We start from the raw sequence: 18,410 nt of genomic DNA on the forward strand, positions 1-18,410 counted from the left end.
AAATAAGTATAATATAAGTTTCTAAACTGAATTTATCAAAAAAGAAAAAAAAACTAATTATTATAAATTTAAATGGTTACATTTCAAATGAGTGTAATTATTGCATGGACCATCTAATTTTACCAAAACAACATAAATATATTTTAAAGAAATTCATAAGAAAAAAAAATACATTTATATTTTGATAAAAACTACAAAATATTTTGATAAAAATATGTATGTGGTAGTAAAGTTATTATGATATAATTTTTTTTTTGCTGGCCCACTGTGAATTTTAAAAATATAAAAGACCATACAATGATGTCTTAAAGGTTTTCCTTTATTTATTTATTTATTTTTTTTTTTTTTTTTTTTTTGGGGCTGCCATGTCTTAAAGAGTTTCTTGAGAAACGTAGCCCCTTTCTCTAAAATATTATATTCATTTTCATAAAAGGTACAGGTTGTTTCTTCTTCAATTTTGAATTATGGTAAGGAATGGAGGCTTAAAAGTATATAATGCTTTTGCGTTTAATTAATTTTATTTTCAGCAAAAATAGGAACGAGTAGCCCAGAGTTAAGTCGACACGTGGTATTATTGTAAAACACCCAAATAGTACTTCACCAACTTGCCAAGCAAATCTCCAGCTAAGCAAGTGTCTTTTTTAATTTTTATGAAATCCAACTAATAAGTGTTGGACATTGACTAGTGATACTAATTATTGTTGTGACATCTCAATGCTAACATGGCCAATGAGACCCCTTCCAACTCTCTCTCTCTCTCTCTCAATTCTCTATAATTCAACCAAGTACTAATCACGTTATGCATGCACCTATTTAATTTTCTAATTCCCAAATTACTTTAATTAATAGTTTCTTTTTAAGTCTATTTTTATTTATTTATTGATATATTTTTTTTAAAGGATATTGTTGTGTGTTTTAGAAATCAATATACAATAATAAGGAATGCACCATAAGCTAATTAAAAGATACAAAATATTGGTATGGTAGCTTTCTATTTATTTTATTTTGATCTTTCATAGTCAAGCTATATATATATATATATATATATATATATATATGTGTGTGGTGACATTTTACTTATTAAATAAGTGTATTTATAAGAGTTTTTTTTCCACTTTTTTATTTATTTATTTATATAGAATATGTTGTTTCACTGAAAAGCTAAATAAATACGGGGTGGACATCTGAATTTTAAGCCACCGAATAGGATGGGTACCTAACTGCAGTACACGTGTGCATATCCAGAGGCACGTGTATGCTCAGTAAGACAATACCAAAATTCCAAATACCGTATCCCATCTCTCCTACACTACAATGCTTAAAATTCCATGGTTTCCAATTATATGTATGGCAACGAATGCCCAAAACTGAATTTATCATTTCTTTATTCCTCTCTCCACACATGCTTATATTTATATATATAGGTTCCCATTTTTACTTATATTATTTTAAAATTCAAAAACGTATTAATAATTTGTTTGAATTTATGAAAAGCTTTAGTATTTCAAATCATCTTTGAATCAATTTAGGGGCTATAATGACTTAATAAAACAATTATATATCTACATATATATCGATATGAATATTAATTTTTTGACTAATTTTCATGAAGTATTTTACTAAATTCTAAATTTGAAATTCAAACCATGAGATTGTTATTTGAAGCTGGACTAAATATAAATATCTTTTATACTCCTAGTACAAACTTTGCTGTTTTCAGGAAAAAAAAAAAAAAAAAAAAAGACTTTGCTGTTGGGATCATTACCAAAAAGGCAAAAAAAACAAATCTTTGCTATTGGGATACTTATCAAAGACTTTACTATTGTGACGATTTAATTGACGATAATTATTGACTATAACTCCAGATTTTTCAATCATATTTAGTGTTAAAATTCTCTATAATTCATGTTGTAAAATAGCTCTACTCTTGATATATCATTACGTTGTAGCTCCAGTGCCTTTTTCATTTTAATTTATTTTTTGGTACGACAATGCCTAATTTAATCAAATACAAATATACACTTTTAAATTACTATATTTATTTTATCCAAAATAAATTGGTAATGTTTAATATTATTAATATTAATTCGAACAATGTCTTCGCTGTCCCACTATTAAATTACAATGTTTAATGTATATCCAAAAAATGACAAGGCTTAATATTATTAATATTGATTGAACAATTTCTTCCTTGCCCCACTGGTAGTTTTCTTAAATGAATTTGTTCAAATGGCATTTCACCCCTCTTTTTTGTTGCTCCAAAATATTTGGTTATTTATATTAATTATAAAAATTTAAAGAAACGAATATGGATGTGTCACTCTAAATAGTGTACTGCTTTTCAACCCTTTTTATTATTATTATTATTATTTTGGTAAAATTCAGCCTTTTCTCTTAATTCGATTACTTCTTAAATTATCACCCAAAAACTAATATTATTTATTAAGTTAATCCAACATACTTTTTAACTTCTTTGAATCCTTATTAAATGTCACATAGATTGGTCATTAATTAAATATCAATCAAAATTATATTTAAATTAATATTTGAATGTCTCAGCAAAAAAAAATAATAATAATAAAATAAAATAATGTTTGAATGACCCATTTACAGTTAGTAGTTATAAAATGCACATATATATATATATAGATATATATGTCAGTTTATTATATTTTATGAATTATACTAATTGAATTTTTTGTTTTCAGATAAAAAAAATTATAAAATAATAAGAGAGTAGAAAATTTAGAAACACGTTAATTTTGGGGATGCAGAACTTAGACGGCAAAAAAGTTACCAAAAAAAAAAATTAAAAAATTATAAAAACAGCAGAATCAATGACTTGGCGGTTGAAATTCCAGAGAAGAGAACCAGTTCTCCACGACCCCCAAAAATCCAAACAGAGCAGAAGGGAAAGAGAAAGAAAAAAGGAAAAAAAAAATGAGAACAAAGTGACAGAAGGTGTGAAATACAGCCACACGCACATACACACACACACATACACAAAAAACATACGCAAGCACAGCCAACACATCAAAACCTAACGGTCTCGGCGTTGAACTCTTAACCATTCCAAATTCCAATCACTGTTATTGCCCTTTTTTCTTTCTCATTTTCCTTCTTTCCAAACACCAGACTTCGCAATCAGATCGCGGTGTCCTCTGGAATGCTCTCGATTCGATTTGTTACAGGCTTTGTACTCGATCCTCGGTATGATCCAAGACCGAAAGTGATTGGATTGAGGGCTTAGATTTTGAAATTTTTTTTTTTTTTTTTCTTTTGGCTTCTGCCGTTGGAATTTATAGGCTTGACAGCTTGAGAGGAAGTTTGGATTTTGATTAAAAAATGAGCACGCAAAAGCAGCAGGTCACGGTTCGTGACCTCGTTGAGGAAGCCAAGAAGCGGATTGTCATGCTGGTGATATGCGTTGTTGGTTTGTCATACCTCATGTCTTGTGAGTTCACTTATTTTTTTGATTAAAATTTTTGTTTTGAATTCATTCGAATTGTGAAGTGTTTTGAATTTAGTTTGGTTTATGTTCAAATTTGGATTAATTTTGTTCCTTATCATGTGTGAAATTATATTTAACATGCATTATTGTCTATGGTTGCTTAGTGTAGACTGTGATGGTTCTGTTTTGATATGAATGGTTTTAATTTATAGGCAATGTCGGTATTATAATTTATTCGTATGCATATTGACCATTATCTTATTTGGTCCATCTAGATAAATTTAGCTTAGTCTTTCACTGTCTTTGATTGTTGTAATGGGCCTTTCAAAGTGTCAGTTACTTTTCTTTTTAATCTGCCACGAAATTCCTTTCATTGCATATTTAACCGTGATAACATGCTTGGCTTGATTTTCTTAGTCAACTGTCTTTTGCATTGTCTTATGGATCTAAATTTTAAATGGGATTTAATTTATTTTTTCATCAAGGTGCTAAGCTGCTAATAATGGTCTTGGTAGAGCTATTAAAATATATAATGTTTACAACGGTTATAGAGCTCTAAATTGCCTGGTAGTCACGGAGAATGTTGGTTTGAAAAAACATCACATGTCTACTTTTTTTGGCTTGAGAACGACTAGCACCTTATTCTACTTAGAATGACTAGCACCTTATTCTACTTATTCTTATTCCAGTGACAAGCTCGTCTGTCTGGGTCAACTTGCCTGCGGCTGCCTCTTTAATTGTCATCCTTCGCTATCTATCTCTGGATCTTGATATGCGGAGAAAAGCTGCAGCATACAATAACAAATCATCCTCAGCCAATACTCTTTCGCAGAAAAAACCTCTTGAAAGGCCTAAACTTGTTGAAAAGTCCGAGTGGAGAAAGAAAGTGAATTCCCCTGTTGTTGAGGATGCAATAGATCACTTAATTAGACATTTAGTTTCCGAGTGGGTGACAGATCTCTGGTACTCACGGTTGACACCTGATAAAGAAGGTCCAGAGGAACTTGTGCGTATCCTTAATGGTGTTCTTGGGGAAATCTCAGCACGCATGAGGAACATAAATCTAATTCATCTCCTCACAAGGTTTTAGTTACACAATGCCTTAAAGCAATTTCCTCTAACTTTGGATTTGTCTATAGGATGATTATTGGGAAACTAAAGCTTCTTGAATGGTACAGGGATCTTGTAACTCTCATTTGTACTCACTTGGAGCTTTTTCGTGCAACTCAAGCAAAGATTGAAAAGCAACAATCAGGACTGCTAACAATTGAACACCGAGATATTGAACTAAGACACGTCTTGGCTGCTGAGAACAAATTGCATCCTGCTTTGTTTTCTGCTGAAGCTGAGCACAAGGTTGTTTACTGTTCTGAATAATGAATTTATGCTCCATGAGTTACTCTATGATAAATGTCACTTGGAAGATCTGTAGTTATTATACCTTTAATATATCTAGCTTTCTAATACTGATGATTGTACTCTCTGTACTTGCAGGTATTGCAGCATATTGTGGATGGTCTTATCTCTTTCACATTCAAGCCTGAAGATCTGCAGTGTTCTTTCTTCCGTTATGTTGCCAGGGAGCTTCTAGCTTGTGCAGCAGTGCGACCTGTCCTAAACTTGGCCAATCCAAGGTATTAATTCCTTATGGATAGTTTTATCTATGTTTTTAATTGTTGATGCCATTATAATTTCTCTACAATTTATTTGATGACAGGTTTATTAATGAAAGAATTGAATCTTTAGTCATCAATAGGGCCAAGTCGAATAAAGCAGTTACCACTGTGAATGAGACTGCTCAGCCCAAACCAGATGGGCCTCCAAAAATATCATCTGATCATTTTTCTAGGTTCTTAGATCCTACTGGAACTGGTGTTGAACTTGTGCAGTTAAAAAGTAATCAGTCAAGAAGTACTGCAGTTACACCTGCTGCCAATAATGTAAATGGAAATCTTGCAAAAGATCCCCTGCTTTCAGTTGATGCTCGATCTAACCGATCATGGAGTTCATTGCCTGTGAACTCTGAAACAAGTGATGATGGAAATATTCAACCACACTGCAAAGGTGGAGAATGGGGTGACATGCTCGATTTGATTTCTCGTAGAAAAACTCAAGCTCTTGCCCCTGAACATTTTGAGAACATGTGGACAAAGGGGAGAAACTACAGAAACAAGGTTGGTGAAAATCGGTTTGTTGAACATGTCCCACAGACAAGTGGGAAGTTAGTCCCAGAGAACAATGTTAAGGCAATATCCAAGCCCAAACAAAAGGAATTTGTCACAAACTTAAATCCTTCTGGGAGCACTCCCATACAATATGGATATGCTGATCAATTTAAGGAGGAAAATATATCCAGCCATGTAGTTCAAAACATACCTAGCCATTCTCAGGTTAATTTATATCAAGAAGATGATCAGAAAAACATGATGCATTTGGAGGAGGTTGACTCAGGAAGCAGCACCTCATATACGTCTGAAGATGAAGAAAATGGCAGTGTAACAGGTCTTGATTCTCCGGTAACTAAGGTTTGGGATGGTAAAAGTAATAGAAATATGACTATTTCTCACATTCACCATCCACTTGAAAATTATGAAGGCCATATGCGCAAAAAAACTGGCAAAGGGCATGTTCACTATCAAAGAGTATCTAAAACCCAGTCTGGCCACAAGAGATCTAGACCAAACAATCAGAAGGTGCACGTTTGGCAGGAAGTTGAGAGAACAAGCTTCTTGTCTGGGGATGGACAGGATATACTTAATCCTTTAAAAAGACATGCAAATGATAGGGATTCTAGTGATGATTCTGAGACCGAAAGTTTAGGTAGAATTTACAGTGGGGCAGCTGCTTCCTCATCTGCATCCTCTATTTCTATTTCAGAAAGTCATGGTCTGGGGGTTAATTCACTGAAAAATTCGTTGGCTGTGGATTCATTTTATAAGTTGAGATGTGAGGTACTGCCCTGGAACTTGATTATTGATAGGGTTTGTAGTTCTTATTACTGACATAGATTATGTAATAAATGTGAACACATTTGCTTTTGCAGGTATTGGGTGCAAATATTGTGAAGAGTGGCTCAAAAACATTTGCCGTATATTCCATATCTGTTACTGATGTAAATAATAATAGTTGGTCAATCAAAAGAAGGTGTTATAATTGTGCTATAAACTTCTAATTTTTTTGCTTTGAAGATAATTTCGGCCTTCTAACATGTCAAAGTAACTGCACCTACAATGTTTCGTTATCCTCTCGTCTTCTGAAGCTGAAATTCATAATTTCTTCCTGTAGGTTTCGTCATTTTGAGGAGCTACATCGGCGTCTCAAGGAGTTTTCAGAATATAATCTTCATTTGCCCCCTAAGCACTTTCTGTCAACTGGTTCGGATGTGCCTGTCATTCAAGAACGTTGTAAATTGCTTGATGATTACTTGAAGGTTAAACACTCAAAACGCACTTTTCTTGCATCGTTAATTAGTTATCAATTGCATGAGGTGGAATTGGCATCTATGCGAGATATTTTTTAGTTACAACCTTATTATGGTTAGGATTGTTATGTGATATTGTTTTCTTTTCATGATGTCAACACTTAGTAATTTGGCAGCAGCTCTTGGTCTCTAACCACTTGATCTTCATACATCAGTAGAACCATATGCTTATTTAGAGGCAGGATTATCTTCCATCTTTTTGGCAACCCGCAAATGCTTGTTTGCACCTAATTTTGGAATGTAACCTCTAAATGTGGGATGCAGCTAACACATGAGGAAGAACTCTTGCTTATTTAGAAATTTGGTTCTGTTTGTCATAAGTAATGATTTTGTTTCTTGTTTGCATTATCTTTCAATAACTCTATTTGTTTGTGTTCTTCAGAAGCTCATGGAGCTTCCAACAATTTCAGGATCAATTGAAGTTTGGGACTTTTTAAGTGTTGACTCTCAGGTAAATAATCTTTTTCAATTATTTTAATGTATTTTATGAATTTTCAATAAGAGGATTTCTTACTTTTTTTTTTTAATATAATTTAATGCAGACATATATTTTCTCAAATTCCTTTTCCATCGTTGAAACCTTGTCAGGTGATTTCTACATGTACAGAATGTTAAACTTTGTAATCTCTCTTTTGCCTCATCTGAATGGTTCTGAGTATTTTTTATTTTTTTTATTAAAGTTTATATGTTTGTTTGGAACTTTATAGTTGATCTAGAAGACAAGCCATCTGAGAAGAGTAGGAGGGTTTCAAACTATGGTGGGCTTGTGACTGGTCATGCCTCCTCGAAGAGAGATCATCCAAGCGTGGAAAGTAGGGAGCCTCCATTACAGATGCAGAATAATGTTTCGACAGATGGATTTAGGTTGAATGCAAAAGGTGTTTCTAGTTCTCCTGTGGGTAAAGAATATAAGAAGTCATTTGACAAATCTGGCAGTGATTCAGAAGCTAGAGCACAAACAGGTGCATCATCATGCAGAAACTTGGGCACCACTACGGTGAAGGAGAGAAAGTACAATGGTTTGGGTGACGCATCAGAGTTCGTTCTAGATGCTGCTAATGACCCAACCCTTCCTACAGAGGTAAATTCCTAGTTTTTTGTTTTTGTTCTTCCTCTTTTTATTTTTTATTTTTTTATTTTTTATTTCCTCCTCCTCCTGATGCTTTTTCAGTTAGTCTTGGAAACTCATATGAAAATGTAATTTTGTGATATCTGTGTCATGCTTGTAACATGATGCGCCGTACTTTCTCTAATAATATCTTTATGTACTGGAATTTTAGAACTTTATCTGTACTCATTTGGCTTGTATTTCTCATTTTAATGTACATTGCTTCCATTCAGTGGGTGCCTCCAAATTTAAGCGTTCCCATATTGGATTTGGTGGATGTCATTTTTCAGCTCCAAGATGGTGGATGGATCAGGTATTCCATGTTTGATTGTATGAATAAGGCTTATACTGAGAATAATTTTTGTTTCTGAGTTTTATAATATAACATTTTCTGAACAATTATGTGGTGTGCCATATAGGCGGCAGGCTTTCTGGGTGGCCAAACAAATCCTACAACTAGGAATGGGTGATGCCTTTGATGATTGGTTAATAGAGAAAATCCAGCTTCTGCGCAAGGGACCAGTGATTGCTTCAGGGATCAAGCGGGTTGAGCAGGTACACTTTCATGCCACGAGGTTTCTATTATTAGATGCTAGCTTTTCTTTTCAGTAAATTATTTAGGGTCCATTTGGGAGTGATTCCTAAGAATCACTTCAACTAATTTTTCAAGAATCAACTAATTGGTTCTTCTTCTACAATCCTCACATAGGTGATTTTCCAATAACAAAATCACTAGAAAGTGATTTTACACTTTTCAACGAAACATTATGTGCAGCGTTTTTATCAGTTCAGAAGTGATTTTAGCCTTTTCAAAATCACTCCCAAATGAGCACTTATTTGTTTCTTGTCATGTACAGTATGCTGATTGTTGTTGTTGTTGTTGTTTTTTTTATTTTTATTTTTATTTTTTTTTCTTTTTCTTTTTTGGTTGTAATAATGTGCTGAAGTTGGTTAAATTATGGTTTAGCGTTCTATAATTTACTTGTAGTCTTATACTAACCATAAACATTCTATTGATTGTCAAAATTTTCCCTGGTTTTGAAAGTGCATCAATAAGAGAAGCAAAACAACCTGAGCTTGTTTTGCTATTTCTTAGATCATTATAAATGCGCAGCGTCATCTAGACTTTTTTTCTCGTATAAGAATTAATGATAGAAGATTTAGACACTGGTATGATATGGATTGCTTTGTTACTGAATAGATACTCTGGCCTGATGGGATATTCCTAACCAAGCATCCAAAACGACAAACACAAGCATCTACAAACCCATCCCCCCTTTCACCTAAAGGTCAGCAGCGTACAGAAGCATTTTCTCCTAGAATGACAAATGAGCAGCAGGAACAAGAAGCACGGCGACGGGCAAAGTTTGTATATGATCTAATGATAGGTAACATATTTTTCCTGCAAGATACTATTTTTCCCTGTATATTCCCGCTTTATAAGAATTCCTGCTTTGAAAATATAATGGATTATTATTATTATTATTATAATTTTTAACGCAGAAAATGCACCAGCTGCTATAGTCAGTCTTGTCGGTCATAAAGAGTATCAACAATGTGCGAAGGATCTATATTTCTTTCTTCAGGTAATCATGCAAAATTTCTCTTTTATTTTTTTCAACGTGCTCGTAGCAAAAAGTTGTATTTTACGACAGCATAAATTAACATTTGTTGTACAAGAAGTGTTCATGTTGGACATTTAATAACTGTGTTAGTCCTTTAAGACACTTGTCGAATATGCGAGCGATTCGTTCCTGTCAAAATGGTACTAGCTTGGGAAAGTTTATTTTCTTTCCACTCTCTCCCTCTGATCTAAGCCCCCCTAACCATCAAAAAAGAGAATGGATATTAATTTTTAAGTTTATATCTTACTCTTGCAAGATTTGCATTTTTATTCTGATTATTATATATATATATATATATATATATATATATATTTTTTTTTTCTATAGAGGTGTATTGACCCTCCTTTCTCGTGCAGTCATCTGTCTGTTTGAAGCAACTCGCCTTTGATCTTCTTGAGCTGCTACTCCTGTCTGCATTTCCAGAGCTGGATTATATATTTAAGCAATTCCATGAAGAGAAGCATAAATTTGGAGAGTTTAAAGCACATTAATGCGAATGTTTATAGATACAATTTTCAACATCAAGCGATGATCATAAATATAATTTTTTTTTTTGGGGGAATTTTTTCTGGTTCTCTTTGGTTTTTCTGTTGTTCAGGTGCATAGCCTGAGAAGTGAATTCTTTTGTTAGATTGGGTTTTTGCAACTGAAAAATCATTGTTTTTGGCATGCATGCACCGGTGTCAAAGATGAATCATTTCATTCATCGATCTGAGCGATTTGTAATTACACTATAGCTTCACAGCTTGAGAAAAATGTACGTAAAATAGGGAGATTTTTTCAAATATATATATGATGCTTGTTTCTTCTCTCTCTCTCTTTTTTTTTTTTTTTTTTTAATATAACGTTTATAGGTGTTTGTTAATCTAAGCTACCAGAATATATTTCTACATTTTTAATTCGTCAGTATTCGTACAGGAACAAAAAACCCAATACTGCTGGCAAGGAAACGTTAATTTACCTTTCTTATCCCTTTCTTTTTTGTGTTGGATTTAGGCTAGACAAACATTTTTTTTGAATTCCGCTAATCTCCAACATGAATCTTATATACTGGATCAAGAATAGTTCCCTCAATATAATCGATTTTCCAACCAAGCTTTAGCTTCATTAATATTTCAGGTTGAAAATTCTTGAATTACAGAAAACAATATATATATATATATATATATATATGTGTATACACGGACACCAGATTGACGCATCAAATGATATTGGCTGTCTTTGGTAAAATATGCCTTTTAATTTTTTGACACAAATGGCATCAAATGCCATTTAATCCACAGTACCATCGCAGATGCAGAATGGCGATATGTTGACCACACAAATCGACTAACAAGAAAGACTTTGAAATCTTTAAAATTTCAAGAAAACTAAACAATAAAATAAAATTTATTATTATTTGCATGTAAAATCTTTCTTTTCTTAAAACTGCAATTCTGTTTTCTTTTATTCTTTTTCCCTACTATTATTCATCGTAAAAATCTGCACTGCAAACATAAAAAAAAAAAAAAAAAAAAAAAATCCCACAACCAAGCTCTAAATTATTCCAATAGTGCAAAAAAAAATTTACAAATGAACAATTCCTGTGGATTTAACATTTTCAATATCCACTCTAAGACTCAACTAAATTTAAAGCATTCTTGAAAAATAAGATTATCAAATGCCACACATTAGAGGCAAGGCAACAATCATCAAAAGCAGGAATTGATAATCCGAGTTATCCACTTAATAACAACCTTACAAAACCCATGGCCCGAGTCTTGGAGAATGATTGTGCAACTTCTCACCCAACCTAGAATCTAAAAGTTGTGGTAGAGGAAATAAAAGCAATAAAACGCTTATTATCACACTATTACACATCAAACTGATTCCTCCCCAGTTGAACTCATTAAGTTCGAATTAGAATGATGGCAAAGGAATAAGCTAATAACACCTAAAAATATTAACGAGGGTACTAAGATGGAATAATATTGCTGTGATCCCTCAAAACAACTATTGGAAAATAGATGTCTACATCCATAATAAACTCTGCTACTAGGAAAGCATGAAGCAGTTACTGCAAGGTGGAGCAATATTAACAACAAAAATATCGTAAACAACATAAACATAAAGTAAATCAAAAACGTAAATAACATTGGTCTCAATCATCATTATCCAAAATTTAGAGAAAACTACATACTAAAGGAAATCAAAATTACTCAAAGGAATAGAGTTGTCAAAACAACCATTAATCAATGTATTTTTTTCAAACTTTGCTCGACACATAAAAACACCCTCTTAAGCTATAAATTGGGTACCCAAATTTCGCTCAAATGATCCTCTAACCCACTTAAGCAGAAGCAGCTGCTCCCTTCTTCCTAGGTGCTGCTTGAGTACCTGCTCAACATAACCCAATTAAACAAACATTAGCACAATACACAATAATGAAAACCCATCAAGATTAGTAACACAAAGCACTGAAATTACAAAGGATCTCATACCTTCTCTGAAACCGCTCTTGAATCTGCGAGGGACATGGCGCAGATACCTCATCCTTCCAGTACCAGTCGTCTTCCTTCGAATTGCCTTCACACTCCAGTTGTCTATTTTTTATTTTTTTTAAAAAAAAACAATAACAAATAAATAAGTAAACCAAAAAAGAGCCAAAAAAAAAAAGAAAAAAAAAACCTTTCATTTTTGCAAACTGACAATAAAAGATGCAATTTTCAATTTCAGGATGTAAAAAAGAAAAAGAAGAAGGGTAAATAGAAAGTGTGGTAGGAGCTTACATGTCCTCTTGCGGGCAGCAGGGAAGCCACAGGCGGCGCAGCGACTCTTCTGGAGATGGAAGCTGCGGCGTCCACACCTCACACAGAGGGTGTGGGTCTTGTTCCTCCTCTTACCGAAACTGCCTGTTCCTTTTCCCTGTCATTTTTTGTACCAATTACCCAGTTATTATACCACTTACAGATCTCAAAGAAACATATACAAGAAGAAGAGAAGGACAAAGGTACCATTGAAGCAGATACAGATGCAGAAACCCTAGATGCTTTGGAGGAGGAGGTGTTTTTTTTGCCTAAACAACACTGAGCGGCGGAGATGACAAGCTTTATAAGAGCGAGGGTTTTAGTTTTTAGGGTTGTCGTTTGGAGATGAAACAAGTTGGATCGGGTCAAAATTATTTGGGTTGTAATCCATTTGTGGGCTCCTTGTTGTTTTAGTTGGGCCTCGTTTGGGCTGGCTTTAAAGGTAGTTGGCTGGGCTTGAAACTATTATCCGCTTGCCTTTCCCGCTATGAGCGAGGTTGAAACTTGAGAGCGCGCGCAAAAGCCACTCTCTCAAATACGGCATACTCCAAACGACCCAAAAATAGATAAAACGACGACATTTTCCCTGACGAGACCCTGAGAAGAAGAAAGAAGAGGAGGAAGAAGAAGAAGAAGAAGAAGAAGAAGAAGAAGAAGAAGAAAAGCAGTAGCAATGGAAGAAGAGGGACACAAGTTTCGAGGATTTCCATACAAGCCGTATTCCATCCAGATCGATTTCATGAACGCCCTCTACCACTCTCTTAATATTGGCGGCGTTTCCATGCTCGAAAGCCCCACCGGTAAACACTATAAATACCACACCCTCACTCCCTCTAGTTTCTGTCAGCTAATTCATTCTCCTAAATTAATGTGAAATCCGAGAGTAATAATTTGGTTGAGCATCTCAAGTGTAACGAGCTTGCTCAAGCCTTGTCGTTTATAACTGGAATAAAAATTTTCAATTTCTTTTTTTTTTTTTTGTTATATATATAAATTTTTACGGCATTTCTGAATTTAGGGTATATTTTTCTGATAATTTTGAGCTTTCGGGAATTCGTTTCTCTTTTGTCATATTATTTATGTTTTTATGTTGGAATTAATCTGAAATCATTTTGTTTGGAAAGGGACTGGGAAAACTTTGAGTATGATTTGTAGCGCATTGCAATGGGTAGTTGACAGGAGGGAACAACAGAAATCTGATGAGAATAACAGTGGTAAAGATGGTGGCTTTGGCTCTGATGATGAACCTGACTGGATGAGAAACTTTACCGTGAACAAAGACAATCGAGCTCCGGAGAAGAAGATTAAAAAGAAGGAAAAATTTCAGGTGGGATTTGGAAAAGCTGATCAAAGAAAGAACCGTGGAAGTTGTATAAAGAAAGAAGAAAAAACTGTACTGGTGACAAAGGATGCAGTGGAGTTAAGTGATGAGGAGTTTTTGTTGGAAGAATATGAAAGTGAAGAGGAAGGAGCCGTTGGTGATGGGAAGTCGAAGAGGAAGGCCGCTGGGTTTTGTCTTGGTTTATCAAGTGATGAGGAAGAAGATGGGTCTGATGAGGAGGATGATGAGGAAGAGAAGGAGAAGTTGCAGGTTTATTTTTGCAGTCGGACACATTCACAGCTATCACAGTTCATAAAGGAGTTGAGAAAGACAGTCTTTGCTAATGAGATGAAGGTTGTATCTCTGGGCTCTAGGAAGAACTTCTGCATTAATGAAGGTATAGCTGTTAATCATTGATTAGCTGAAGAATTCTCAGTTTATGTATCATTAAAATGTTTGTAAATTTGTTTCTTAGAGGTGCTTAAGCTTGGAGATTCCACTCGCATCAATGAAAGATGCTTGGAGCTTCAAAAGAAGAAGAATGAAGTTTCCAAGATCAAGGTACAGTTTAGTGGTCACCAAGCACCATTTGATTGCTAGCATACTCAGCTCATTGTCTGGAGCAGCATAGCATATAGTTTTTGTTATTACCACTGATGGCAACGCTGATTTGCAGCACCTAGATGCAGGAGGAAGAATACGGAGGACCAAGGCTTCTTCCGGATGCCCAATGCTTCAAAAATATAAACTACAAAAGCAATTCAGGAATGAGATTTCTCAACAAGGTGCTTTGGATATTGAAGATCTTGTTCACCTTGGAAAAAATATGAATACTTGTCCATATTATGGCTCTCGAAGCATGGTTCCTTCTGCGGATCTTGTAGTACTGCCCTATCAATCCCTTCTGTCAAAATCATCACGGGAATCACTTGGCCTGAATTTGAAGAACAATATTGTCATTATAGATGAGGCTCACAATTTAGCTGACTCCCTCATCAGCATGTATGATTCAAAAATTACTCTCTCACAGGTAAACAAATCGAAGGCAGCAGCATATAATTTGATGTAATTGGGTAAATGGCTTCCTTAATATATCGGAGTGCTTTTAGTTATTTGATGTAGTGTACTTAGATTTTTCAACATTGCACCAGCGAAGTTTCAGCTTTTGATTCTGATAGTTTTTATTTAGATAGAGCTGACTTAATTGGATATTTGAACAGTTTGCCTAACTTCTTGACAGCTGGAGGATGTGAATTACCACGTGCAGAAGTACTTTGAAAGGTTTCGTAATCTCTTGGGACCTGGTAATCGAAGATACATCCAAACTTTGCTGGTCCTCGCTCGGGCTTTCCTCCAAATTTTATACAACGAGAAGGATGCAAATTATATGAACTCTTTCCAATGTACTGAAAAGGAATCTGGAGAAAATGGTGCTTCTGATTCCTCTGTGGCCATTAATGATTTTTTATTTTCTCTAAACATTGACAATATCAACTTGATCAGATTGCATCAGTATATAAAAGAAAGCAACATCATGGACAAGGTGATTCTTTATTATCAATATACTCTTGTAACCTAGTTCTGCATAATTCTTCTTCCTGTTCTTTACTGGTTTTTGAGGTTATAAATGTTTTCCAGGTCAGCAGTTATGGAGATAAAGTGGCTAGCCTACAGAAAGGAGCGACACTCAATGGTGTTGTGGAATGTGGTAAAGATGGAAGCATCTTATCCAGCTTCCGAGCATTAGCTAATATGCTGCTTTCTCTGACAAATAAGGATGGCGATGGAAGGATTATCATCTCAAGGACTAGAGCAAAATGCTCTGGACAACCAGAAGGATACATAAAATATGTTATGTTGACTGGGGAAAGGATTTTTTCTGAGGTTTGCTTAAATTGCTTACCTAGAATTTAACATCTAATGTTTGGCTCTCAATTGTGATGTATCAACTCTGAACTTTATGTAGATTATAAATCAAGCACATGCTGTTGTCCTAGCTGGGGGAACACTGCAACCCATAGAAGAAACTAGGGAGCGATTGTTCCCATGGCTATCACCAGACAAGTTGCATTTCTTTTCATGTAGTCACATTGTCCCTCCTGAGAGCATTTTGCCAATTGCAGTTTCTCGTGGCCCTTCTGGTCAATCTTTTGATTTTAGCTATAGCTCCAGAAGCTTATCAATCATGGTAAGTGTATTGCAGTTTTATATGAGATAATCTTGTACGAAAAATTGTCTTCTTGATTATTTTCTGTTGACTTGTAGGAATTTACAGAAAACTATTTTCCATTGATTATTTTCTTATTTTTTATTTTTGGACTTTTTGTCACTAGAAAGTTACTTTTGGTAATTGCAATAACATTATGTCTTCTAATGCTTTCTTGGAAAGCTTAGAAGATTATGACTGACTATTCTTTGTTAATGGACTTAGATACAGGAGCTGGGACTTCTGCTTTGCAATTTGACAACAGTAATTCCTGAAGGAATTGTTGTCTTCTTTTCTTCATTTGATTATGAAGGAATGGTCTATGATTCTTGGAAGGCTTCAGGAATACTTGAAAGGATCATGAAGAAGAAGCGCATATTTAGAGAGCCAAGAAAAAATACAGATGTTGAATCAGTTCTCAAGCAATATAAGGAAACAATGGATGCATTGTCAACTGGGGATGTGAAAAGAAACCCTTCTCCTCAAAGTGGGGCAATACTTCTTGCTGTTGTAGGTGGGAAGATATCAGAAGGTATCAACTTAAGTGATGGGATGGGTCGATGTATAGTCATGGTTGGATTACCCTACCCTAGCCCATCTGACTTAGAGTTGATGGAGAGGGTGAAGTACATTGAAGGATTACAAAACTCTGATTTCATGAGAACTTCCAATCCATCAGTCAATGGAGATGTACAGGCTGGGTTTGACATCCTTAGAAGTTGCCGGCACAGAGGAAAAGAATATTATGAGAATCTTTGCATGAAAGCTGTAAATCAGTCCATTGGTGCGTGCTAACCCCTTTTATCTTATCTACTAGCGACTATGAGATTGGGATTGTTTTCCAGGACTATTCCATGCAATATGTAATGAGATTAAACTTGGAATGCTGTGTTCATCACTCATGTTTGCAGACTTGGCAACTTAGATCTTTCAAAAATCTACTATAGATTATATTTCCCCTAGTGTCAAATTTTAGTATTAGCAAAAGATAGCTATTCGGTTCTTCAAAGTACTGCTGCCATACTCAATGTCTAAGACCATCTGACAAAGTTAATTGGTCAGTTCAGGGTAACGCAATCTCTTTGGTCAGGTTTTCTGAATGCAGGCCAAACCTCTTTTGCATGCCACACATGTTGGTGGGCTCATATGCATTTAAATATACTGTGTCATGGTGTTTAAATATGTGATAACTAGTTTCACATTGCATTGTTTTGAAAATTATTTTTCCTTGGTTGTTATAGGTAGAGCTATTCGGCACATAAATGACTATGCAGCAATTTTGTTAGTTGACGCACGGTATGCAAATTCGTCTGATTGCCTGAAGAGAAGCTTTCCACACCCTACTAACAAGCTACCGCAATGGATAAGGGATCGTTTTGTTTCTTCAACTTGTAATTATGGTGAAGTGCATAGAATGCTGCATCAGTTCTTTAAACTTAACAACAAAAGAGGAACTCAGTAGAAAGAGTTTGAGGAAGTTGGTGATATTGAGAATAGAAAACATAAATATTTGCATTCAGTTGATTGTATATACATAGAGACGCTGTGCATTGTTTTTATATAGGAATTCATATTGTTCTAGTGGGTGATGTAGCTGCTAAGGAGTAGCAGGGATACAAAAAAGAAGTGACAAACAAAGCTGTAAGAATGTAAAGAAAGATCTCGTGGAATAAGTCTGTATCATGTGCTTTTCTTGTTTTTGTTTTTCAATCCCTATTATATTGGGTGGTTTAAAAATGAACTTTCATTTCAAAGAAATTACTAAGCTTGATAAGATCTGTATGTGTGGCCGTTTGTCTAAAGTTAGAAGTTGGGCTTCTAACAAAAAGAAAAAGAGAAAAAGAGAAAAAGAAAAAGGGTTAGAAATGGGTCTGACAGTTGATGTCGTTGGGGAGCAATTAAGCTTTAAATGAACACGCTTTAGGGATTTAAATCTGCTTTCAGCCATATGATTAGGTTTGAGAAGTGAGCTAAGTTAACATGGGAAATTAAAGTAAATCCTGTCGTCGTTTTACATTATTTAAGAAAGGCAAACAACATTTGCCAAAAGCATCAATGTGTTTGATCTAATAGTAAATAGTATAAGGTTGTTGGCAAGCTTTTAACATAGCAACTGTGAGAAAGTGACTTCAATGTGCACAAATCTAAATGCACCTTATCCTGATAACTCTTTTGCATGTTGCTATTGGGGACCATGCAGCTCATTCTTATAAATGCAATAAGATTTTTCATTTCTTTTGTAACAGGGTTTTCGTGGTACATTAGCAACAATCCCTTACCTCCAACAATTCAGGTAAATTATCAATAATTCTTGGGAATAACCACCAAATTAGTTGTATCAGAATCTGAAAATTCAGGTTAAAATATATCTTTCACGTGAAATACCTGTAGGATGGGCATAGATAAAATGTAAATATGCAAAACCAATTAAT

At 34.6% G+C, this 18,410-nt stretch overlaps 3 protein-coding genes across 5 annotated transcripts; 2 read left to right on the top strand and 1 right to left on the bottom strand.

Moving 5' to 3' along the window:
- Nucleotides 1-2,840: 2,840 nt before the first annotated feature.
- On the top strand, nucleotides 2,841-10,474 carry LOC107405068 (uncharacterized). Of its 3 annotated transcripts, none has more exons than XM_060819979.1 (16): nucleotides 2,844-3,210; nucleotides 3,306-3,454; nucleotides 4,141-4,534; nucleotides 4,630-4,807; nucleotides 4,946-5,085; nucleotides 5,169-6,402; nucleotides 6,495-6,595; nucleotides 6,737-6,881; nucleotides 7,315-7,383; nucleotides 7,475-7,520; nucleotides 7,640-8,013; nucleotides 8,274-8,353; nucleotides 8,460-8,595; nucleotides 9,242-9,428; nucleotides 9,544-9,626; nucleotides 10,022-10,474. In XM_060819979.1, the coding sequence occupies exons 2-16, from the start codon at nucleotides 3,346-3,348 to the stop codon at nucleotides 10,154-10,156; spliced, it is 3,411 nt and encodes a 1,136-aa protein (XP_060675962.1). In that variant the 5' UTR covers nucleotides 2,844-3,210; nucleotides 3,306-3,345; the 3' UTR covers nucleotides 10,157-10,474. The 3 variants fall into 3 exon arrangements, with proteins under 3 accessions (XP_015867578.3, XP_060675962.1, XP_048323627.2); XM_048467670.2 differs by having other exon boundaries at nucleotides 3,315-3,454; XM_016012092.4 differs by lacking the exons at nucleotides 8,274-8,353; nucleotides 8,460-8,595; nucleotides 9,242-9,428; nucleotides 9,544-9,626; nucleotides 10,022-10,474 and having other exon boundaries at nucleotides 2,841-3,454; nucleotides 7,475-7,533; nucleotides 7,640-7,780.
- A 1,298-nt stretch (nucleotides 10,475-11,772) lies between these two features.
- Nucleotides 11,773-12,810, bottom strand: LOC107405090 (large ribosomal subunit protein eL37x). The gene is made up of 4 exons (XM_016012101.4): nucleotides 12,659-12,810; nucleotides 12,434-12,569; nucleotides 12,146-12,247; nucleotides 11,773-12,041 (listed from the first exon to the last, which is right to left on the bottom strand). The coding sequence occupies exons 1-4, from the start codon at nucleotides 12,659-12,661 to the stop codon at nucleotides 11,995-11,997; spliced, it is 288 nt and encodes a 95-aa protein (XP_015867587.1). The 5' UTR covers nucleotides 12,662-12,810; the 3' UTR covers nucleotides 11,773-11,994.
- Nucleotides 12,811-12,948: 138 nt separating this feature from the next.
- LOC107404869 (uncharacterized) lies at nucleotides 12,949-17,679 on the top strand. Its single transcript, XM_060819997.1, has 9 exons — nucleotides 12,949-13,251; nucleotides 13,576-14,169; nucleotides 14,248-14,333; nucleotides 14,449-14,802; nucleotides 15,013-15,315; nucleotides 15,411-15,656; nucleotides 15,739-15,960; nucleotides 16,204-16,762; nucleotides 17,220-17,679. The coding sequence occupies exons 1-9, from the start codon at nucleotides 13,125-13,127 to the stop codon at nucleotides 17,438-17,440; spliced, it is 2,712 nt and encodes a 903-aa protein (XP_060675980.1). The 5' UTR covers nucleotides 12,949-13,124; the 3' UTR covers nucleotides 17,441-17,679.
- Nucleotides 17,680-18,410: the final 731 nt, after the last annotated feature.

Source organism: Ziziphus jujuba, chromosome 1, assembly GCF_031755915.1.
Source record: "Ziziphus jujuba cultivar Dongzao chromosome 1, ASM3175591v1".
Lineage (NCBI taxonomy): Eukaryota > Viridiplantae > Streptophyta > Magnoliopsida > Rosales > Rhamnaceae > Ziziphus > Ziziphus jujuba.

Bases quoted from the DNA above. Each gene is read 5' to 3' on its own strand.
- LOC107405068 (XM_060819979.1), top strand. From the start codon at position 3,346: ATGAGCACGCAAAAGCAGCAGGTCACGGTTCGTGACCTCGTTGAGGAA. The intron at 3,455-4,140 runs GTGAGTTCACTT...TTCTTATTCCAG, and splicing joins TTTGTCATACCTCATGTCTT to TGACAAGCTCGTCTGTCTGG. The intron at 4,808-4,945 runs GTTGTTTACTGT...CTGTACTTGCAG, and splicing joins CTGCTGAAGCTGAGCACAAG to GTATTGCAGCATATTGTGGA.
- LOC107405090 (XM_016012101.4), bottom strand. The intron at 12,248-12,433 runs GTAAGCTCCTAC...AATAAAAAATAG, and splicing joins TGCTGCCCGCAAGAGGACAT to ACAACTGGAGTGTGAAGGCA. The intron at 12,042-12,145 runs GTATGAGATCCT...TATGTTGAGCAG, and splicing joins CAAGAGCGGTTTCAGAGAAG to GTACTCAAGCAGCACCTAGG.
- LOC107404869 (XM_060819997.1), top strand. From the start codon at position 13,125: ATGGAAGAAGAGGGACACAAGTTTCGAGGATTTCCATACAAGCCGTAT. The intron at 14,170-14,247 runs GTATAGCTGTTA...TTTGTTTCTTAG, and splicing joins GAACTTCTGCATTAATGAAG to AGGTGCTTAAGCTTGGAGAT. The intron at 14,334-14,448 runs GTACAGTTTAGT...GCTGATTTGCAG, and splicing joins ATGAAGTTTCCAAGATCAAG to CACCTAGATGCAGGAGGAAG.